Below are 25,268 nucleotides of genomic sequence, written 5' to 3'. Positions count from 1 at the left end.
TGCCACTGTGTCACCCCATGTGTGTAATTATTAACAGTATTCATTATCCATCCATCCATCCATTTTCCAACCCGCTGAATCCGAACACAGGGTCATGGGGGTCTGCTGGAGCCAATCCCAGCCAACACAGGGCACAAGGCAGGAACCAATCCCGGGCAGGGTGCCAACCCACCACAGGACACACACAAACACACCCACACACCAAGCACACACTAGGGCCAATTTAGAATCGCCAATCCACCTAACCTGCATGTCTTTGGACTGTGGGAGGAAACCGGAGCACCCGGAGGAAACCCACGCAGATACGGGGAGAACATGCAAACTCCACGCAGGGAGGACCCGGGAGCAAACCCAGGTCTCCTAACTGCGAGGCAGCAGCGTTACCACTGCGCCACCATGCCGCCCATGGTATTCATTATTTAAACGAAATTACCGATTTATCTGTAAAATGTAATATACATACTTTTAATACTTTTCATCATGAAAGTGATATCAAGTATAAATCTAAGGATTCTAAATGTGCAGAGAGTTGGAATATCATACATTTAATGTGCTCAGTGTGGCGATCTATTGCTGGCGATTCGCTGCTGCCAGGAGCAGAGGAAGCCCTAGAAAAAAAGATAGCACAGAAGACGGTATGTGAGAATTTTAAAACGTATTGTGTCATTACGATCGGGAATATGCGACGCTTGAATATAAAAGCACCACGAATACATCTGTATGTCGGCATTTTGCTTCACCACATCGAACCATTTATCAAATATCGAAGCGTGCACACCGATCTTGTAGGATCCGCAAAGCGGCTTTCTGTCACATGTAGATAGTAAACAGAGACTCTGACGTCACATTCCAACTTTTAGCACACTGCGCCCCCTGACTTTCTGCTGGTACTGCAACTCGCACACAAGTTGCGTTAATTTCTGAGGACCTGCTCAGAGGGCGCATCAAATGAACGCTCAGAACATGTGGCGGCCATGATGCAGGCGCGTACGCGTTCTGTGCGTGAAGTATAAACTGACCCTAAATGTCTTTCTGAAGTGTGATGTCATGGGACATGAAAGAGTCTCTCTCTAAAAGATCACGTCTTGTCCCAAGTTTTTTTTTTTTATAATATTGAGATTTAAATTTCACATGTAATAAATGTATTCAGTTTCTGGTCATTTAATACTTTTACATACTACACAGCTGTATTAATAAAATTACCTCTCATTTGAGACAAGCAAAATACCTGCTTAGAACTTAAAAATCAACTGACCTTCACTGTTTAGTAGAGAAGATTTCTGTCATTATATTTAAGGTTATTAATATGATAATGTAAATAAATACCTGTAGATGTATACCAGTTAACAAAATGAAAGAAATAAAACATGTATTATATGTCATTCTATTTGATGGAATTCAATAGTGGTAAGGAGTAAATTAACATATTTTAACAAATTAATAAAATATAAAATAAATAAAATTCCCTTAAAATATATATAGTAATTTTTTAACTAATAAAAAATGTAAACAAAACATTTATCCATTAGAAATATGGTATAAAAGAAAGTTAAATGCTTATCATAATTAGATGTCACTATTCTAATAAAATAAAATGTTTATAAGATGTACTGTATGTCAAGAAAATGCATGGCTAATATGATTAATAATTTTACAAGTAAAATTGACAGATGTGCCTCTTAAACAAAACTATTGTTTATTAAGCAACAATGGCCCTTTCTTCTCTCTGTGGTTTTTCTAAATCTTATAAATTACTGTACTAGGCAGAAACTCATTCACAGCCCATACTGTGAGTGTCTGTTTAAATTAAACCACAAAATAAAAAAGTTTTAACTCTTTAAAGCAGCTTCTCTTTAAATTTCTGTCAAAGATATGCATGTCTTTAAGCAGGAGCCCTTTTCTTCCACCCCAGCTTCAGCTGGACAACATATACATCTGCTGTTCCTCTCAAAGCACAGGATCGCTCCTTAGATTTCTTTTTCTCAGTTTATTACTCCACCTTCTTTAAAGTAAAAGTCAATATTTCAGTGTTCTCCTTCCTAAAGTCTACTTCACTTTATGTGACAAGTTCCAGCCACAGAATGACAAGTACACTTGCAGAAGTGCCTAATACTTTATAAAGGAGTACAATACCTACATTACAGTAAACCTTTGAAAACAGATTCTGAAGAAAATGTTTTCTGGTCAATTTATTGATTACTGGTCAAGTCAGAGCATCACTGGAAATAAGGCCCACTGTCCTTATATAAAAGAAAAAGTCTAATTCACTCAGCCAACAACTAGTTAATAATGTCCTTGATCAATATCTCTTATCTCAGCACTGCCATAACCATAATGTGGCAAAGGTAGACTTATGCTCTGTCAATATAAACACAAGCATGTCAAAAAACGTTCTGACAGCAGAGATGAAAGTGTAAAACTTGAAGGGATTAACACAACAGTAGGTGCTACATCAGCAAGTAACTCTGGAAACATACTCCTGGTTTACAGAGGATACCCATTGTCAAAGCTACACCCTTTAAAGTTTCCAGTTTGTCAATGTTTTTCTCTACAACAGATCTTGCAAATATTCTGCAGTGTTATCTCTTAAATTGTTTCATAATACTTTGACTGCTCAAGTATATGTGCATACAGAATACAGCCCAGAAACAAATTCTAAAATCATGACCTCAGCAGCTGCTGTGTCACAATGCCATATGAAACAACTCTCAGATATTAAACACAAATCAATCACTGTTATTGTTCACATCTCACCACAATTCAAGATATATAAAACCTCTTGCTTTCCATTTATTTATGCATTTTCAGGACATGCAGGGTTGTGGGGTGTACAGCATATCTCAGCAGTATCAGACACACAGCAGGATAAAAACTTGGGACATGCTAGCACACACATCAATACTCAAACAGAAACATTTGAGACCTAACAATCAATTTAATATTTGCATTAAGGTAAATGTAAAAAGCAGACTATCTGACAAGAACCCCAGCAGATATAGAAGAGCATATATACTCTACATATACTGTGTCTAGGCTTGCTGCATTTAAGGCCAGGACTCAAAAGCTGGGAGGCAGCAGCACTAAGCACTGTGCCATTGTACTGTTACACATCTTCACTAAACACTAATTTTTTTTATATCTAAATAAGACTTACATTTGTATCTGAAATTGGCAGATCCAAAGGCAGCTTATCTTCAGTACCATTATCTTTCAATTTTGTAGATTCAACTGATATTGAACAGTGGGGCTGAGCCTCCTTTTTCTTTACTGGTCTTTCCTGCACAAAATCAAATATTTCAGGTAGTTAAAAAAATATAACTTACAAATCAAAAGGATGCAGAAAAAATCTCTACGACCAATTTGTATAATGTTAGCACAGATACTGCAATCTGTAATGCTATCTGTTCATAAATTTTGATATTTCCAAAAGTTTGATTTTACCAATGATTGGCTGTACTTTTGGCAGAGTCATTTCAGTGAAAATATTCTCACAAAAATATTCTTCTAACATTAACAGAGCAGTTAAAATATTTTATAAACAAATCAACCTTTCTTCCCCACACCCTTTTTCTAAAACCAAGTCATATAATGTGCATAAACTCAGTGTCTTTCCACATTTTATCATTTGTCCTTTTTAATTTATAAGAAAAAAAAACTCTGTATAAACCTATTCATTAATCATTTTTTCTGTTGTCGGCACTGATGTCTGAACTGTTTTTCATAAGTTTAGACTAAAGGAAGGGCCAATAAATTGAATGTTTACTAACTCAATGGACAGGGCAACAAACAAATGTTTTACTAAGTTTTTACATTAAAATTCTAGCTTCATATTCTTAATATGAGTTCTTGTGTAACTTCCACTTGTATAGCAGTCTTCATATGAACTGCACTTGCTGCAGTTTTCTATACTAGAGCATGATCTTCTATCTGTCTGTAAGAACCTTGCAGTGAGCTACAGAGTATAGAATTCAGCTGCCAAGTTCATCGCATCAAATAAAGGAGGGAATGTGGCTGCAACTTCAAAAGAGAGAAAAAAAGTGTAACTAAGAGTAAGACTTGAAACCTGTCAGCCTGTTTTGAAGTTTAAGATTACATGATGCATGAACATTTGAATAAACGTAATGCAAAAATTGCCCGTATGAAAACAATATAAAACCTTATACATATACAGTCATGGCCGAAATTATTGCCACCCCTGGAATTTTCCCAGAAAATGCACTATTTCTCCCAGGAAATTGTTGCAACTACAAATGTTTTGATATACACATGTTTATTTCCTTTATGTGCATTGGAACAACACAAAAAAACAGAAAAAAAGCCAAATCTGACATTATGTCACACAGAACTCCAAAAATGGGCCGGACAAAATCATTGGCACCTTTTCAAAATTGTGGGTAAAACGTTTTACTTCAAGCATATGATGCTCGTTTGAACTCACCTGTGGCAAGAAACAGGTGCTGGAAATATAGCAATCACACCTGAAGCCAGTTAAAATGGAGAAAAGTTGACTCAGCCTTTCTGTTGTGTGTCTGAGTGTGCCACACTAAACATGGAGAACAGAAAGAAGAGCAGAGAATTGTCTGAGGACTTGAGAACAAAAATTGTGGAAAAATACCAACAATCTCAAGGCTACAAGTCCATCTCCAGAGATCTTCATGTTCCTTTGTCCACTGTGCACAACATAATCAAGATGTTCACAACACATGGCACTGTAGCTAATCTCCCTGGACGTGGACGGAAGAGAAAAATTGATAAAAGACTGCAACGAAGGATAGTCTGAATGGTGGATAAACAGCCCCAATCAACTTCAAAACATATTCAAGTTGTTCTGCAGACTCAGGGTGCATCAGTGTCAGCTCGAACTATCTGTCGACATCTGAGCGAAATGAACCGCTATGGCAGGAGAGCCAAGAGGACCCCATTGCTGACACAGAAACATAAAAAAGCCAGACTGAAGTTTGCCAAAATGTACTTGAGGAAGCCAAAATCCTTCTGGGCGAACATCTTGTGGACAGATGAGACCAAGGCAGAGCTTTTTGGTAAAGCTCATCACTGTACTGTGTACAGAAAACGGAATGAGGCCTACGAAGAAAAGAACACAGTACCTACAGTCAAACATGGTGGAGGTTCTAAGATGTTTTGGGGATGTTTTGCTGCCTCTGGCACTGGATGCCTTGACTGTGTGGAAGGCATCATGAAATCTGAAGACTACCAAAAGATATTGGGGCGCAATGTAGGGCCCAGTGTCAGAAAGCTGGGTCTGCGACAGAGGTCATGGGTGTTCCAGCAGGACAATGTCCCCAAACATACCTCTAAAAACACCCAGAAATGATTGAAGACAAAGCAGTGGAGAGTTCTGAAGTGGCCAGCAATGAGTCCGGATCTAAATCCAATTGAACACTTATGGAGAGATCTCAAAATTGCTGTTGGGAGAAGGCGCCCTTCAAATCTGAGAGACCTTGAGCAGTTTTCAAAAGAAGAGTGGTCGGAAATTCCAGTTGATAGGTGTAACAAGCTTGTTGATGGTTATAGGAAGCGCTTGATTTCAGTTATTTTTTCCAAAGGGCGTGCAACCAAATATTAAGTTGAGGGTGCCAATAATTTTGTCCAGCCCGGTTTTTGAGTTTTGTGTGAAATGATGTCAGATTTAGCTTTTTTTCTCTGTTTTTTTGTGTTGTTCCAACACACATAAAAGAAATAATCATGTGTATACCAAAACATTTGTAATTGCAACAATTTTCTGGGAGAAATGGTGCATTTTCTGGGAAAATTCCAGGGGTGCCAATAATTTTGGCCATGACTGTAATGTATATACACATATAAAATAAAGCGAGGAAAAAGGTTAAAAAAAAGAAAGTCATATAGTCAAAGTAAAAAGTATGTGAACACTTTGGAATTATCTGGTTTACTGCATGAATTGGTCATAAAAAGTGATCTGATCTTCATCTATGTCACAGGTACTGATATACACAATGAGCTTAAGCCAATGACACACAAAAAATTCTACTCTTTCATATCTTTATTTTACAAACGCATTCAACGTTCACAGTGGTAGTGGAAAAAGTAAGTGAACCTTGGGATTTAATAACTGGTTGACCCTACTTTGGCAGCAATGACCTCAACCTGGCGCTTCCTGTAACTGCAGATTAGACCTGCACATCGTGCGGGGGGAATTTTAGCCCATTCTTCCGTGCAGAACAACCTTAACTCTTCCATATTCTTTGGTTGTCTTCTGTGTGTGGCTCTCTTCAAGTCATTCCACAGTATCTCAATAGGATTGAGATCTGGGCTCTGACTGGGCCACTCCAAAACGCAGAGTTTGTTCCTCTGAAGCCATTGTGCTGTGGATTTGCTGCGATGTTTGGGGTCATTGTCCTGTTGCATCACCCAGCCTCTTCTGAGCTTAAGTTGACAGACAGACACCCTCACATTATCCTGGAGAATTTGTTGATAAACTTGTGAATTCATTTTCCCCTCAATGATGGCAAGCTGTCCAGGCCCTGATGCAGCAAAGCAGGCCTAAATCATGATGTTCCCTCCATCATACTTTACTGTAGGGATGATGATTTGATGTTGATGTGCAGTGCCCTTTTAATGCCAAATGAAGTTCTGCTTGTTCCTCCCACATAGTTCAATCAATCGTTGTGGGGTGTCCAAGTGCTCTTTCGCAAACTTCAGGCGTTCAGCAATGTTCTTTTTTGAAAGCAGTGGCTTCCTTCTTAGTGTCCTGCCATGGACTCCTTTCTTATTCAATGTATTGCGTATAGTTGACTCATGAACAGAGATGTTAGCCAGTTCTTCAAGTCCTTTGTTGTTACTCTAGGGTTCTTCTTTATCTCATTGCTGACTTTGCGTTGTGCTCTTGGGGTCATCTTGGCAGGGTGCCAATTTCTAGGCAGAGTAGCCACAATACCAAATTGTCTCCATTCAGAGACAACTTGCCTAACAGCAGACTGATGAACACCTAAAATCTTTGAGATGACTTTGTAAGCCTTTCCAGCCTTATGCAGATTAACAGTCCTCAATAGTAGCTCTTCAGACAGCTCTTTTGTGCGAGGCATGATTCCCAACTGGATATGCTTCTTGTCAAAAGCTTACACTCAAACCTTATAGTGTTTCTTATCAATCAAAGTAATTCTAGGCCACACCTCTGAACTCATTTCATTAAATGGACTCCAGGTGTGCTAAATTCTGACTGCAATGAGCTTTTTAAAAAGTCATTAGCTTAGGGTTCACTTACTTTTTCCAACCTTCAGTTTCACAGTTTGAATGATTTATTCAATGTGGTCAAAAATTCTCTGAAAATCTGTGTATCTTTAGTTATAGGAGACTGTGTTTGTTCATTATAGTGACTGACATGAAGATACGACCATGTTTTATATGGGAAGTAGACATAAATATAGAGAAATCATAGGGGTTCACATACTTTTTACTTTGACTGTATATAAAAGAGAATATGAACAAAATAAAATATTAATTTAGTAAATTTTACGGTAACGTGTTTGAAACCACTGGGGTGTGCTGATATTTTGATTAGTATCAAATAGATAACTATAAAAATCCTCCCACGTAATGTTGCATGTTCAAAAAGTATACAGGACGTAATCCGTTTCACAGTTCGCACAGCTTTAAAAAGCAATTCAACCATGTCTGTTGGGTTTGTGATCTTCCATCTTCAGTAATGTATACAGTTTAGAACACAATATTCTAATGACCTGCACATAAAAGAATACTTGCTTTATTGCAGTTTACAAAATTATTTGTTTCTTTGTCAAAGCAATATAAACTTAAAGCAAATTTCACAATGACACGTAAACAAATTAAGTACATGTAGATAAACATATTCAAATAAAATATCAAAGATTTCTCCTTTACATCAATTTTGTGAAACCACTTTTTTGTTAATTTATTCACACTACTGAGCACATGAAAGGAACCAACCCTGAAAGAGACACCAGTCCACTACATTTATGCTTCATAATTCAATTTAAGTAGTCTATGAATATCACACACTTCCCTGAAACTCTCCAAATTTACTGGCAGGAAATTACTGCTCCACCCATCAGGCTTTGTTAACTTTCAGCTAACCCAACATCTATAATGCACTGAACAAATCAGAAGATGACTAGCAGAAAAAGAAACTGTGATTGATGAGCTAAGAGGAATTAAAAAATTAAAAATGTAAATATAGCTCACACATATGAGCTATACCATATATAGCTCATATACCATCATCCACTGGAACTGGAAAATGTCTTATGAATTGTTACATAAAACTACCACAGAGAAAAGCAGAATAATTGTATTAAATATCAAAAAGAAAAAAAAGAACTAATACCATCAATAGCCAATTCACATTGCTTATTAACACACACACAAGTGTGGAAGAAAATTACTTCGGGACTCCCTATTGGTGAATGAATGCAATTTAAAATCATAATGTTGAACTTTACATGGTAGTTTACCAACCTATTTAGCGGATTTAGTCATTATGTGCCAATCAAAACTCTTCACTCTATGTCCATCTGTTGTTCTTCCCAATTTATAGGTATGAAAATTAAAAAGAAGGAAAACACAGGCAAAACTGGCAAAAATCTAAAACCTAAAAAAATAAACATGAATCAAAAAGTTCAAAATACAATAAATTAAAGAAGCAAAGAAGCTCTAAGGGATGAGGATTTCCCAAAGGCTAAATACACAATGTTAGAGGAAAGAACCTTAGTTGGATTTTGTTTTTCATATCTTTTGCCCCTTTCAGGACCTGACTGTTGCCTAAATACTGCTGCATGTGAAAAGATGCTGATAGGATAGGACAAAGGAATTAACTGCAGGGCAAATAGTGACTAAAGGCAGAATCGCTGCAAAGCTGTAATAGACTGCTTGTATTTCAAAAATCTGTAAAGTTGGGTTGGGAAAATTTAGTTACAGTATAACACACTTACACAGTGATACATTCATTACCTGACCTTTGCGCTTAGCGAGTTCTTCTGAAATAAGTCCTTACATCTGTAATATGGCTATCAACCAATAGTTGAAGTGAATTCATATTTAACATACATTTTGAATAGATACAAAAATGTGTTTAAAATTCTTGGGGCTACATACAGTACATGTACAGTGTATTGCCACGAGGAACATTTAGACCATTAACTTGTTATTTCCTCAATAAATTATTAAGCTTTCATACACAAGGAATATATGTTGAAAAGTATTCACATCTCAAATGTTAACTAATGACAGAAAACATTTGTGATGCTTTTCAAACCTAATCTTCATTTTTTTAAGGAAATTAACCTTAGCCTTGGAGATAAACTTTGGCAAATTGAGATGCAAACAAACAACGTATCAGCAGGAGCACTCATGTATCACATGCAATTTCAGCCTAGGTAACTTGACTCTCCAATTTTCCTTTAATAGTATCAATTTGTGAATTCTAAATTCAGCACAAACCAGCTTTCAAGTACTCCTGTCAGCTGAAGCTGGTGAGAGAACTCTAATTTTTAGCTTGCCAGAGTATATACAATTTTAATATAGAGATGCCTGTAAACTGTATGCTTTAGTAGCCCTTTCTTAATTATAAACATTGTCAAAATCAAAATTAACCCAGATATTAAAGGATAAATTCAGGGTTTCATAGGCACCTATTACCAGCTGCTGGGAGAGATCTTTTTTGTTAATTTAGAAATAATACTTCATTTACGAATATAAATTTCTGGGGAAAATAAATGTATGCCAAAATTGTGAAAAAATAACTGACTTCAAAAATACTGAACTTGTCAATTTCTCCAGCAGAACTGACATTTGTGATATACCATCTGTTGGATTGCATTTTGTAATACATGTATTAATGAAATGCAATGGTATCACATACCAACAGACATTTTACTACAGTTGTTACCACTGGTGTATAGATTCTCAAATCTATACAAGGCACATGGAAAAGCAAAATTCAGAGTACAATACTGATGACATATTGCCAAACATTTTCCATTACTCTACCATATTGATTTTCTCCTATTTTATCCCTCAGGCCTGCTGGACACATTATTTTATATTAGTACAATAGTCAAAGACAATCTAGGTAAAAAATGTATTTCTATTACTGCCAACATGTTACAAAACTTATTGATAAAAATTAAAATTAAACAAAAAAATTTGTACAAACAGCTTGTTACAATAAGCTGAAAATCCAATTGATGAACCTGCAAAAACAAAAACTTACTAACCATTAAGAACAGACACATTAAAAATCTACTTGGCAGAATTAAACAAAACTGAGGCTCAAAATTATTCAAAAAGAGGACCACAATAAATGCAGCTTTGACATTTATTAATTATTAACTTGCTATTTTCTGAATAAATTATTTGTTATTTCAGGCTTGATGCTATTTCTGAAATATACCATGGTCAATAGTCCTTATGCATCAGAATGACAAGTCTGTTTGTTTAGTACAATGTAGTGTGTCGGCCTCATACCTCCCTGTTTCCCCCTACTGGCTATAAAACCCAATTACAATAAAAAAAAAACAGTGTACAGTAATCCCTCCTCCATCGCGGGGGTTGCATTCCAGAGCCACCCGCGAAATAAGAAAATCCGCGAAGTAGAAACCATATGTTTATATGGTTATTTTTATATTGTCATGCTTGGGTCACAGATTTGCGCAGAAACACAGGAGGTTGTAGAGAGACAGGAACGTTATTCAAACACTGCAAACAAACATTTGTCTCTTTTTCAAAAGTTTAAACTGTGCTCCATGACAAGACAGAGATGACAGTTCAGTCTCACAATTAAAAGAATGCAAACATATCTTCCTCTTCAAAGGAGCAAACAAATCAATAGGGCTGTTTGCTTTTAAGTATGCGAAGCACCGCGGCACAAAGCTGTTGAAGGCGGCAGCTCACACCCCCTCCGTCAGGAGCAGAGAGAGAGAGAGATAGATAAAAAAAATCAATACGTGCCCTTCGTGCTTTTAAGTATGCGAAGCACCGTGCAGCATGTCCTTTCAGGAAGCAGCTGCACAAAAGATCACAACGTGAAGATAATCTTTCAGCATTTTTAGACGAGCTTCCGTATCGTCTAGGTGTGCGAACAGCCCCCCTGCTCAATCCCCCTACGTCAGGATCAGAGAAAGTCAGCGCAAGAGAGACAGAGAAAAGTAAGTTGGGTAGCTTCTCAGCCATCTGCCAATAGCATCCCTTGTATGAAATCAACTGGGCAAACCAACTGAGGAAGCATGTACCAGAAATTAAAAGACCCATTGTCCGCAGAAATCCGCGAACCAGCAAAAAATCCACGATATATATTTAAATATGCTTACATATAAAATCCGCGATGGAGTGAAGCCGCGAAAGGCGAAGCGCGATATAGCGAGGGATCACTGTACTTAAATTTAAGCTAGTAACTTTTCAAAACAATAATTTTGATACTCTATTTTACTAAAAAAACATCTTTCATAAAGTGAAGTATAATACAAAGAAATTAAGCTAAAAACATTTTAAAAAGAATGAAGCTACAAGTGAGAAAGGTTGCTTAAGATGTCAAAACCAACAAATAAGGGACAAAAAAGAAAAAGTTTAGTTACTTTTTTAAGTGCAAAGACTAGTAAGCATTTTACAGTATTCATTTTAATCACATTACTCAATAGAGCAGAAATTGAAAATTTATTTTAAACTGATTCTCCTTTACTATACAGTTGACCAGTGCCTTCCATATGAAGTGTCACTATATGAGAAAACAGATTAATTTTAAAATAATCCTCTTTACATGCTACTTTGATGGTGCCCCAAGAAAGAGGATTTATATTGTAAAGGTTACAATATGTAAGGCAGTTCTGAGGGTCTTTCAGGGACCAATTTACAGGAAACAAATGAAAATATAGCCACGGTGCACCACAGCTCACATGCCTATCCCATTCCTCCTGAGCTAGGATGCTGATGACCTGGATGCGAAGTCCTAAGTCCACTTCCGAACTCCCATCCAGAGACTGAAGATGGTGCCTAGTTGGACCATAAAGTAATGATGGCAGTTTTGATGTTTAACCCAATTACTACAACTGTTTTTTTTAATGTTTTACTCTATCATTGCAATAAATATAAAGTCCATGGCGGATCCACAATGCTCGTTTTATCTTTTTTTTATATATTCTCTTTACAATGAATGTTTCTAAAACCATACAACCGTATTCCAAATTTTATAGTATTTATAAAAGCTGGTAGTATCTGATATGATTTGATTTTCAGTGTCAGTAATTCCTGAAAAAGCTCAGATAATAGTTATATTTTTTGCCTAAAGGGTTTAGGCTTAGGCTGAATAAATTTGTTCTGATAGGGTTAAAAAGGTTGAAACTAGCAGAAATGTTTCAACATTACCGTATTATAAACCAAATTAATTTAAAAGTACTGTTTGCCAGAAACTGCCAGAATATAAGGAAAGTTTGAGAATCAAAGTTTGAGATGGCATTAAGTTATGATTTATGCTGAAACATAAATGTGTCTTTTAATTAATCTAAAACAATGACTGACATTTGGTAACAATTATATGAAAAAAAATACACTGATAGGTGTGTCTTTTAATTAATCTAAAACAATGACTGACATTTGGTAACAATTATATGAAAAAAAATACACTGATAGGTATACACGCTTGTGTGTGTGTTTAATTATTCAAATAAATGTGCACATATAGCTGAAATATAATGGATCTAAAAGTAACAGCATCTACAGCAGCCACCCAGTGTTTCTGACATATACAAATCATGCTTTCATAACTGCTCTGAGGAATTTGTGCCTATTCCTTAAAAAAAAAAAAACTTACATCATCTGCTGTAATTGTTTTTTGAATATGAGGATAAAGTCCAGCTCTCTCTATGTCCAGAGGATAGCCTGCTTTAAAGGCTTGTGCTAAATGGGCACCAACCACTCCTACAGATAAACTCCTTATATCAGCAATCTTTCTCTGATAAAACAAAATAATAATAATAATTCAGGAATTATGGTTAGTCACTATGAAATTAATAGTATTTTTGAATGAGTTGTAGTTTAGTTTAAAATGAACCTCATTAAAGCCATAAATATAAACAGCTCACAAGTATTGCTACATGTAATATTCTGGGTTGTCAGGATTTTGGCACTATCCATTCAATTATGCTAACCCTATTTTCCTATACTTTGTGTACATGAAGTGAATTACATAAAAAGAAAACAAGCTTAAAATTTTTAACAATGGTTTCAATTTTAATTTTGGAGGTGTACCAGGGTAATCAAATCCTGTTTAAACAGTTCAACAGTGCTGTACACAGACAATTCTACGATGGTCATTAAGTCAATAGATTTCAATACTACATGTGCTTATCTATTACATTAAACTAGTTTATTGCCATAATTACTATGCTGTTTCTTTGTTGCTGTCATTTACTTACTCACCTAGATCCTACTCAGGATTTGATAAAGTAATTTACTCATCCCAACTAATTTCAATGAAAGCCCCATTACCCACATAGCAGTTCCCTCCTGGTGCTGTTAAGATTTTTTCAGTCTCAAAAGATGAATTCCAGGAGCAATGACCCATTGGTACTGTGAGTGCCTGAGAAGGAGAACAGGCATCATGGATGGGGAGGAGGTTAGTTTCTTAACCGGACAGGAGGCCAGAACGTAAGGACAGACGAGCTGGCCAGCTGGATGAGGAATCGACTTTGTGTCCGGACAGAATAATATAATTGTTGAAGCAACGGAAGCCTGAAGCTGGGAGCAGTTCTATCCCACCTATGACAGGTGGCAGTGGTCCTCTTGCGGCAGCCCAGCTTGGACACCCAAAGGGGAGCTTGGGAATTGGAAGTCCATATGTGCAACCCTGTCGGGGTCCCTGAGTGTCCACAGAGGGCAGTTTTGGGGTAGGCCCTCCCTGCTTTCCATATGATCCGGAAGTGCTTCCAAGAGGACACACTTAGCCTGCTTAAAAGTTAAAGGCGCACCCAAAAGAGGGGAGACATCCAATCCCAAAACCCTGTTCAGCCCACATGGTCAGTGGTCTCTGCTACCACTTTACCTCTGGACGACTCAGAGAAAAATGCCACTGTGAATTTTCCCCTCTGCTTTAGGAAAAGAAATAAAAAAAATATTCAGAGAGCTGAGAGCGTTGTCATGAGTGCCAAGAGATGGGGCATCAATGCAGACATTGTCCTCTGTGCAGAACGGAGTTCAAAAAGAGAACTGATGTTATCAGAACCCCAGAGGCGGGGGTGACTGATTCTAGGCAGCCTTTCCAACTGGTTGATTATATGGGTTTTTACTCTAGCAGGGGATGGACGTCTTAGCTGCACAGTATACAGTTGCCTGGGGTTTTATTCCCTCTCAGGATTAGATGCTGGAACCAACAAGGCTAAGCTGAACAGGGAGTTACGTAGGTGCCCGAGAAGGAGAACAAGCATCCCAGCCAGGATGGAGGATAGTTTCTTACGGACAGGAAACCAGAATGGAAGGCCTGATGAGTTGGCAGACTGGACAAGGAAACAACTTTGTGCCAGGCCAGAATAATGTAATTGTTGAACCAACAGAAGCCAAACGCAGGGAGAAGTTACATCCCCAAACCGTAGGTAGCAGTGGTCCTCTTATGGTGGGGGGTGCCTAGGAGTTGGAGTCTGGAAGTGCAACCCTCTTGGGGTCCCTGTGTGCCCTTAGAGTACACTATAGAGGGAGGATCTCCCTGCTTTCTATATGACCCGTAAGTGCTTCCAAGAGAATACACTGTGGCACTGGAAGCATTCCCAGGTCCGGCTTGAAAAGAAGCCAGCCACCTCACACTAGGGAGTCAGTGTCGGGAGGCAGCAGGCAACACTTAACTGGAGGATGGAAGGTGAAAGAATCTGATTATTTGTATTTTGGCTAATCTTTCAGTGGGTGATTCCTGGAAGGTTACTTTGACTGAACAAATATCTTTTACTTAAATTCAGAATTGTGTTGGGAATTACTGTGTCTGCAGGCTGGCGCTCTGGTGGTTACAGTAGAAAAATGCAAGCAGCCTGACAGGATTATGAATGCGTGCCCTTTCCCTATTCAGGCATATGGCGTACAACTGCTGAATGAATGCAAGAGAAAAACCTGGGTATTAGTGTGTCTTTAACAGCAAAACAGGGAATCTTTGGAATACTTTTACTAGCTGGCAACTGGGATGGGTAACATGTATAAGAAAGTGCATGGTTCATACAAAAATCACCTTGAGACACTATCACATTTTGAAATAAATTGATGTGGAATTTGCTGATTGTGTTGAGTAAATGTAAGCAGCGTATCCTGAGCACTGTTTTCAACTCTATACAGACACCTTTGCTATTAGAGGATGCACTGAGGCTAATGAGCCACTCTAAATTTGTTATTCTTGTTCTGGCATGTTCTTGTTTCATTTTGAAGTTGACCTTATGATAGAAATTGGCAAATAAGTGTTCTGCCACATATACTCCTAGTTTGAGTTTTCCATCTACACCTACAACTGACTAAAAACATCAAATATGGAACTACATTAAATAACATGATGCGTTGAGGCTAATGAGCTGCCACCTTAATTGTACGATTTTTACTGTGGTACCATTCAAGTGGAATTTGAAGTTGACCTTTGAGAGAAATTCACAAAACAGTGCACTTTCATATATATACACTACGAACAGAACTTACTAAAAATTGTAAATATTATACTCCAGGAAGGATCAATGATAAGAATATACAGTGCTTTGAGAATGTAAGCACACCTGGAGAAAACTGTTGTATATTATTTATTTTTCGGACCTTACTTTTATTCTATGTTAATTAGTGTTCCCTAGTTTTAATTCTTATTTATTTTGTCTTTTTTTCTCTTTCTTCATCATGTAAAGCACTTTGAGTTACATTGTTTGTATGAAAATGTGCCATATAAATAAATGTTGTTGTTGTTGTTTAATGTATTTAATTTGGAAACATCTGGAAAATTATTAGAGATGGATTTGAATAAAAAAAGAAATTTGTCAGGCTTGCACTTAACCATTCATGTGACAGGCAACAAAGCATGCCAAAACCTGTACAAGTTTCAATATCTGTTAAAAGAAAGACTGTTCATGCTTATCACTTTGAAAGGTGTTAAAAAGATATTTTCAAGAAGTCAATAATTTCATATCAGAAATTAAAGAAATTACAAATTATTGGAAATTTATCATCTGCAAGGCATCCTACCAAATTCAGTCTATCATTCTCACTGAGTATGTTTACATACACACACAAAATCAGGATAAGGTTGGTAACATGGTTGAGACAGGAACTTGGTTTCTTAAAACCCCTCCATTTACATGGATGACTCCACTTATGGAGTTCTCCTTTGGCAAAACACTTCAATTTTGCTGCTGAGCTTAGCACTGTACAATGAGCTCATCAACATAAATTTATCAATTTATGAAATATTGAGACATTTTTTTCAACTGGGAGAGGGAATCATGTGATCACCCAAACATTTAACCTGGTTTCTCAGAAACCAATATAGTAGTTTCTCTAACCAGATTACAGGAATACATGGCATTTTTTAAACTGTTTTTCTGCGAATAACCATGTTATTAAAGCACACTTAAACATACTGAAAGATGTTCAAAGAACCCAGGTTAATATACCAGCACCTAAATATTGCACTAGCTAGCTTCAAACAGATGCATTAGCTTGGCAGTACAATATTACATTTGAGTTTAGGAGTGAAGAAGCATTCACTCCCTTTAAAAAAATGTACATGAGTGCACGATTGGAGTTTGCTGGATATCTGACTGTTAATCAAGTCTTCTGGAATAATCTGGAAATAATCCATATTGTAATTAAAGTTTCTGCCTTACAAAATAATGGATAAGTGGGGCTACATTTTTCTCAGCAGTGACATTAAAATGACATGTAATTCCTTTTACGATTTATTATTGTAGAATCAAATTTGTTACTCACCAAACTCATGCCTTGTTGCTCAAACAGACGGTAGGTGATGCGTCCACTATCAGAAAGTTCATTACAAGATGTATGCAATCCATGCAACGGACTCCTTTTTTCACCGAAAGAAGAATTACAAACTTTGTTTGCCTGGAAAGTTAAAAATATCTGATTACTTGCAGCTTCTCAAATATCAGTGAAATCCTCAAGGTTAGGATTCTGACACACTGTAATATAAGAACTGTCTGGATGGTACAAATAATAGAGTACTTGTATATACTTAAAGGTAACAAATTAAGAATAAACTTTTTGATTGCTGAACATTAAAACAGTACTTAGCTATTCAAACTTGATACTTCAGTAAGCACTGGAGAGCAATGTATTATAAAAAATAACTTACAACCAATATGGCTGAAATAACAGAAAGCTCTGTGTTGCTTGTGTATCCAATTGCCAAGCAACCTCAATGATTACAAATACCTAAATGTGTGTTTAGGAGTACTGCATTAAAAATGGTTATACATATAAATCAATACTCAGTGATTAGGACTGGTACATTTTTTAATTTCATCCAGATCACTGCATCTAATAATGCATTAATGGGAACATGAGCAAGTTATTTCATCTGCATGTGCTCCAACTGGAAAAATTATCTATAAACAGTTAAAAAACATTCTGACTTTGTAGACTGCATTCAAGAAAGACATCAGCCATGTAACATGACATACCATTTTCAAACTACTGTACCTTAATCCTAACCAGGGTCATGGGGTGCCACAGCCTACCCCAGAAGCACTAGGCGCAAGGCAGGAGACAGTACCGGTCCTTTGCATGGCCCATTAATGCTTATACACACACACACACATGCACACAAGGCCAATTCATTATCATCAGTTAAACTAACACACAAAATATCTGGGGATGAGGGAGGAAAATCTAGGCGGACGGAGGAAATTTGTAGACTCCACATGTATTGAGGGTGGGAATTAATACCTACCTCCAGATCATTCCTCTGACAAAATTCATTGATCACATCCAGAAATGGTACCATCATAGTGGATTTGGCCTCTGAAACACCATCTACTTTCTTCATATTTTCAACAGTGGTTGGCCTGAGATAAAAGTCAAAAATTACTAACAAAGAAATGAGCAGTTCTTATTTACAAAATGCACTCATGTTTATTGTTTATTTTAAGGTATGCCTGCAGTAGAAAATTAGAAATACACTAGTAACACTCAATATTAAAAAAAAATTAAATTAACAAAGCTAGTTACACTGTGGGTATTCTTGCCTCTCTTTGGTTTTGCCCAACCTCGTGTCCTATGATGAATCCTAAAATTGGCTACTTGCTTACAGTAATCAGCACACAGTATAGACAGGAAAGACACATTCCTGTAATACAATGGTTTTAAACTGAAGACAGGATTCCGGAACAATGAATGAAAGGGAAAGGCACATTTTCTCATTCCCATAACAATGTGCTTTTGAATTGCCTTTCCTGTTCATATTATGTTCTGAGTTTTACAGAATTAAGTATAGTATGCATGCATGCATTTTATAGTATGCATACATGCATTTTACACATTCTGAGCATGCAAATGGATAATGGATATGTGGATTATGCAACATTTGTTATGTAAGAATTTTTTTTCTTTTTACCACAGACATTTTTTCATATCATGTGTAGGTGTCCATTGTTGGTCACTGTTGAATTTCATTCAATTAGAATCTTTGTTATGTAATTCTTCACAAAAAAACATACATTAAAAATTTTTCTTATGCACTATTACAAATTACATGGTTTAAGTAATATATATATTTAAGATTATTCATGAAGGTGCTGCTGAGTATAGGCGCCGTTCTGCCAAGCTCCAATCAGACTGCGTGATTACTTAGTGTTAAATGTTATTTACTTTTTGTTACACAAACTACTTTGGTTTGCATTTATTATGATCATCAGACACTCAAACATAAGATTGTAGACCACTCACCAGCTATCTGACTCCATATTTGCCAAATCGGCTTGATGCTTCATAAAAATTGCAACAACTTTAGCAGAAATACCCAAAAGACACATTGAGGGAACCTATTACATAGTGGAGTGCATAACAGATTGAGGACCAGAGCACATCAACCACTGCTGCCCAGAATCCTGCTAGCCAATATTTAGTCACTGAGGAACAAGCTGGACAACATTAGAGTAATAAAGTTACAATAAGACATATGCTGTTCTCTGCCAAAAGAACTGAATTCACTGCAGTCTGAGTATCACTCCAGTAGATCCACAGAGGATATGATCACCTTAATCCTTCATACAAAACTGACCCACCTGGACAGCAAGAGAATGCTATTTATAGACTACTAGCCACAGTACCTGTCAAAGACAGGTAAGAGAATAATTTAAAAAAACATTTGCTATCTCTTGTTCTACATGTACCTTCAGGACATTTCCTATACATTTGCATGTGTGTGAACATCTCTTCACTGGCTCTCACTCTCTGAAGCACATTCCTGTAAAGCCTACTTCTCAGACTCTGTCATTACTTTTGAGTTACTTTTCTCACATCATGACTCATCATACTTTTCATACTCATAAGTCAATGCTCTTAGTATGCCTCACACTTCCCCTTTCGATCGTATCACCAAAGCCAAACAGACGAATCAGATTGCTCAGAGGGATTGAGCACACAGACCTCAGTGTTTTATTATATAGTAGATAGCTCAGCATTTAATATAACAAACCCCTCTAAGCTTACCAGCAAGCTCAGGGACCTGCGGCTGAGCACTTCCTGATGGGTAGATCACAGGTGGTTTCAGTGGGTACCCATACTTCTTCATCCATCACTCTCAGCTCAAGCACTCCACATGGCTGTATCCTGAATCCACTACTATACTCCCCCTAAAGTTTGGCTAGATAGCTGGACACAATTCTAATATCACGGTCATATTTGCTGATGACACAACTGTGGTAGGCCGATATCTAACAACAATGAGAAAGCTAATCTGAATGAAGTGGAGAGTCTGTCACACTGGTGTTAGATGAACAGTCTTCTACTGAATGTAAACAAGACAAAGGAGCTGATTGTGGACTTTGATAGGAAACAGCACAGGCACAACTACTCCCTCAGTTTTAACAGCACTTAGGTAAAGAGGGTGGACAGTTTCAGATACCTCAGTGTCCACATCAAGGAGGATCTGACCAAGCACATCAATACCTTGGAGAAGAAGGCACGGCAATGTCTGAACCACCTCAGATGTCTCAGAGACTTCACCCTCCTAGATACTTAAGAACTTCTATACATCCAACATTGTAAGTATTCTGACAGTAAGTATCAGTGCATAGTTTGAGAACAGCAAGCAGGACGACCACAAGGCTCTGCAGAGAATGGTGCAGTCAGCTGAACGCATCACAGGGTGTGCACTCACTAACCTCCATGACATCTACACAGACCTCTTTCCCATGCTGTGGTCAGGTAAACGCTACCAATGCCTGAAGTCCTGTTAAGAGAGACTGAGGAGAATCTTTTTCCAAGAGTCCATAAGCATGTTAAATAAGGAAAGTGTCCAGAAATACATGATGCTCTATTGTTAACTCTCTCACATAAGGGTATTTAAGTCATCTATTTATTATTATTATATTATTATTATTATTATATTATAACCCAGCCACAGTGGATGCACAAACCAGTGTGTTTCTTTGTGCTAGTCCCAAGCCCAGATAAATGGAGAGGGTTACGTCAGGAAGGGCATCCGGTGTAAAATTTTGCCAGATCAACATGCAGACAACAACACTGATTTCCATACCGAATCGGTCAAGTCCCGGGTTAACAACGACTGCCACCAGTACTGTTAGCCAACAGGGTGCTGGCGGAAATTGGGCTACTGTTGGCTGAAGAATGAAAAGAAGAGGGGGAGACGTGTCCGGAGGAAAGAGGAGAGGATGAAGACAATGGAACTGAGGGTAGGAACTTTGAATGTTTGCAGTATGACTGGTAAGGGGAGAGAGTTTGTCGATATGATGAAGAGAAGGACGGCTGATATATGGTGCATTCAAGAGACTAAATGGAAGGGGAGTAAGGCCAGGTGGATCAGATGTGGATTCAAATTGTTCTATCATGGTGTGGATGGGAGGAGAAATGGGGTAGGGGTTATTCTGAAGGAACATATATCAAGAGTGTTTTGGAAGTGAAGAGAGTGTCAGACAGAGTAATGATTATGAAGCTGGAAATTGGAGGTGTGATTATGAATGTTGTTAGTGCATATACCCTGCAAGTTGGGTGTGCGATGGATGAGAAATAAGATTTCTGGAGTGAGTTGGATGAAGTGATGGACAGTGTACCCAAGGAACAGAAAGTGGTGATTGGAGCAGATTTCAATGGACATGTTGGTGAAGGGAACAGAGGAGACGAGGATGTGATGGGTAGGTATGGTGTCAAGGAGAGGAATGAAGAAGGTCAGATGATAGTGGATTTTGCGAAAAGGGTGGACATGGCTGTGGTGAATACATATTTTAAGAAGATGGAGGAACATAGGGTGACGTACAAGAGTGGAGGAAGATGCACACAGGCAGATTATATCCCAGGCAGTAGAGTCAATCTGAAGGAGATTAAAGACTGCAAAGTGGTGGCAGGGGAAAGTATAGTTAGACAGCACAGGATGGTGGTCTGTAGGATGATGTTGGAGATCAAGAAGAGGAGGAGAGTGAGGGCAGAGCCAAGGATCAAATGGTGGAAGTTGAAAAAGGAAGACTGCAAGGTTGTTTAGAGAGGAGGTAAAACAGGCACTGGGTGGGAGTGAAGAGTTAAGAGACAGCTTGGCAACTACAGCAGAAGTAGTAAGTGTGACAGCTAGAACTGTGCTTGGCATGACATCTGGACAGAGGAAGGAGGAAAAGGAAACCTGATGGTGGAATGGGGAAGTACAGGAGAGTATACAGAGGAAGAGGATGGTGAAGAAGAAGTGGGATAGTCAGAGAGATGCGGAAAGTAGACAAGAGTACAATTAGATTAGGGCATTTGAAGAGAAGGGTGGCGAAGGCTAAAGAAAAGGCATATGATGAGTTGTATGACAGGTTGGACACTAAGGAGGGAGTAAAGGACCTGTACCAATTGGCTAGACAGAGGGGACGAGCTGGGAAAGATGTGCAGCAGGTTAGGGTCATAAAGGATAAAGATGGAAACATAATCACAAGTGAGAAGGGTGTGTTGAGAAGATGGAAAGAGTAGTTTGAGAGGCTGATGAATGAAGTGAATGAGAGAGAGAGAAGGTTGGATGATGTGGAGATTGTGAATCAGGAAGTGCAACAGATTAGCAAGGAGGAAGTAAGGACTGCTATGAAGAGGAAGAAGAATGGAAAGGCCGTTGGTCCAGATGACATACCTGTGGAAGCATGGAGGTGTTTAGGAGAGATGGTGGTGGTGTATTAAACCAGATTGCTTAATGGAATCTTGGAAAGTGAGAGGATGCCAGAGGAGTGGAGAAGAAGTGTACTGGTGCTGATTTTTAAGAATAAGGGGGAAGTGAAGAGCTGTAGTAACTACAGGGGGATAAAATTGATGAGCCACAGAATTAAGTTATGGGAAAGAGTAATGGAAGCTAGGTTAAGAAGGGAGGTGATGATTAGTGAGCAGCAGTATGGTTTCATGCCAAGAAAGAGCACCACAGATGTAATGTTTGCTCTGAGGGTGCTGATGGAAAAGTAAAGAGAAGGCCAGAAGGAGCTGCATTATGTGTTTGTGGTCCTGGAGAAAGCATATGACAGGGTCCCGAGAGGAGTTGTGGTATTGTATGAGGAAGTCGGGAGTGGCAGAGAAGTGTGTAAGAGTTGTAAAGGATATGTATGAGGGAAGTGTGACAGTGGTGAGGTCTGCGGTAGGAGTGACGGATACAATCAAAATGGAGGTGGAATTCCATCAGGGATCAGCTCTGAGTCCTTTCTTATTTGCAATAAGAATGGACAGGTTGACAGATGGGATTAGACAGGAGTCCCCTTGGACTATGATGTTTGCTGAAGACATTGTGATCTGTAGCGAGAGTAGGGAGCAGGTTGAGAAGACCCTGGAGAAGTGGAGATATGCTCTAGAGAGGAGAGAAATGAAGGCCAGTAGGAACAAGACAGAATACATGTGTGTGGATGAAGGTCAGTGGAATGATGAGGATGCAGGGAATAGAGATGGAGAAGTTGGATGATTTTAAGTACTTGGGATACAGTACAGTACAGAGAAACGGGGATTGTGGAAAAGCGGTGAAATAGAGAGTGTAGGCAGGGTGGAATGGGTGAAGAGTATCAGGAGTACTTTGTGACAGACAGGTATCAGCAAGAGTGAAAGGGAAGGTTTCAGGGACAGTAGTGAGACCAGCTTTGATATATGGGTTGAAGATGGTGGAACTGACCAGAAAGCAGGAGACAGAGCTGGAGGTGGCAAAGTTAAAGATGATAAGATTTTTTATTGGGTGAGACGAGGATGGACAGGATTAGAAATGAGTACATTAGAGGGTTGGCTTAGGTTGGACAGTTGGGAGGCAAAGTCAGAGAGGCGAGATTGCATTGGTTTGGACATGAGCAGAGGAGAAATGCTGGGTATATTGGGAAAATGATGCTAAGAATAGAGCTGCCAGACAAAAGAAAAAGAGGAAGGCCTAAGAGAAGGTTTATGGATGTGGTGAGAGAAGACATGCAGGTGATGGCTGTGACAGAGCAAGATGTAGAGGACAGGAAGATACAGAACAAGATGATCCGGTGTGGCAACCCCTAACAGGAGCAGCCGAAAGAGGAAGATGATTATTATATTACACATTTGTAATTTTATTAATGCCTTTTGAATTTATAAAGTTGTGCATTGTTATTGTTCCTTTATATTTATCTCAAGACACAGTCATAAGAGTTAAGCAACTAGGGATTTCACTACATATTGTACTGGATAATTTCATGTCAAATCAACCAAGTTTCCAGAAATCTCATGCACTTAACTCTGAAAAAATACTGGGTATACCCAAGTTATCCAAGAGACACCCTGTAAGATTATTTTGATGTAAGATCAATACTTCCCAAGAAACAGACAATTTTGTGAGGGGAGAGAAGTGTCAAGTTTGAGACGGCTTTATTTTTTCATCAAATTCACAGACAATATATCGAGAACTAAATCACCTAGCAGGCTCAAATTTTGCATACTGGTACCTCTGTAGGTATAGTACGTAACAAACTCAAAATGTTTGGTCCTGATGACACCACTTGGTAAGAAAAAAAACTATTTTGCATCTTTGGATTTGCCATGTTTAGGCTTTTAGAAAGCATATTCCAACTGGCACAGCCTGCTGAAATTTTTTCCATGTTTAGATACGTACAGAGGTCTTTCCAAAAAGTTATAAACGAACAAGAAACTGCATCAGAGTTTGACCAGCAGACCTCTCAAATGAGAAAAAAAATATTTTGGGTCTAATTTTCAGACCAGCTTAATGCACTGTGATAATGTCCAGACATTTTTAAAATTATTTTCCCTGTATCCTACATGGTCCCTTCTTTTGGGGGAAAAAAAAAACAAGTCATAGTTTTTCTGATGTGAATCATTTTTATTTTCAAATCTAAACATGGGTTAAATTCACCATTTGTCAATAATGATAATAATCAAGTTCTTCATCACTAGTTTGAATACAGAATTAAGGGGAAAAAATAAATCACCAAAAGCACAGTAAGCACAACATGTGAACAACAACTGCTTGATGGGTTATTAAATACAACACTAGTTATGATGAAATGTTAACATCTTGGTATTGTAGCAGCAGGTATGTGATCCATTTCATTTCTGTTTTAATCGAAGTGCAGAGTGAAGGGCATCTATCGCTTTTAGATCAAGATGGTACTGCCTCCCACTGACCACTGTAGGTGCACTAAGTAGTGCAATGGCATACTGTAATGGCACCCAACAAATATCGTCTCTAGGTGGCCAAAGCAAAGACTGTGCAGGACAGTTTGGATGCACGAAACATATCAGGATGTCTGATTCCGCTTCACTCTTGTCATGAATCACACCAATCCAACATTTTTCATCATACATGCAAACCAACATAACAATCCAATTTTTTGGAGTTGAGAGGTCTGCAGTTCAAACCCTGATACAGTTACGTTTCTGTTTACAGTAATCCCCCTCTCTATCGCGGTTCAACTATTGTGCCCCTGCTATATCGTGGAAAAATTCAATAAGTACATCCTACCTGTAGTGTACTTTGCAGCCAATTCTTAACAAAGCATGTGGTTGTAAAAACAAAAAATGATGTAATGTGTGTAAGTACAGAAAATAGGACAGAATGATCAAACTTGTTTGTGTTTTGCGTACGTGACAAAAAG

General features: G+C 38.1%; 1 protein-coding gene across 5 annotated transcripts in view; it reads right to left on the bottom strand.

The window, feature by feature from the left end:
• The window catches only part of wrn (WRN RecQ like helicase), a 203,781-nt gene that overhangs the window by 41,960 nt on the left and 136,553 nt on the right, over positions 1 to 25,268 (bottom strand). For 4 of the 5 annotated variants that reach the window (XM_051929566.1, XM_051929568.1, XM_051929570.1 and 1 more), the window contains exons 30-32: positions 17,921 to 18,035; positions 16,942 to 17,073; positions 3,155 to 3,277 (exon numbers count right to left, since the gene is read on the bottom strand). In XM_051929566.1, the coding sequence (XP_051785526.1) occupies positions 3,155 to 3,277; positions 16,942 to 17,073; positions 17,921 to 18,035 (370 nt within the window). The remainder of the gene's footprint in view (positions 1 to 3,154; positions 3,278 to 16,941; positions 17,074 to 17,920; positions 18,036 to 25,268) is intronic. The other variant, XM_051929569.1, reaches the window with a different exon arrangement.

This window comes from Erpetoichthys calabaricus, chromosome 7 (genome assembly GCF_900747795.2).
Source record: "Erpetoichthys calabaricus chromosome 7, fErpCal1.3, whole genome shotgun sequence".
Classification (NCBI taxonomy): domain Eukaryota; kingdom Metazoa; phylum Chordata; class Cladistia; order Polypteriformes; family Polypteridae; genus Erpetoichthys; species Erpetoichthys calabaricus.
The sequence above is the reverse complement of the archived record's forward strand: the minus strand, read 5'-3'. Positions and strand labels throughout refer to the sequence as shown.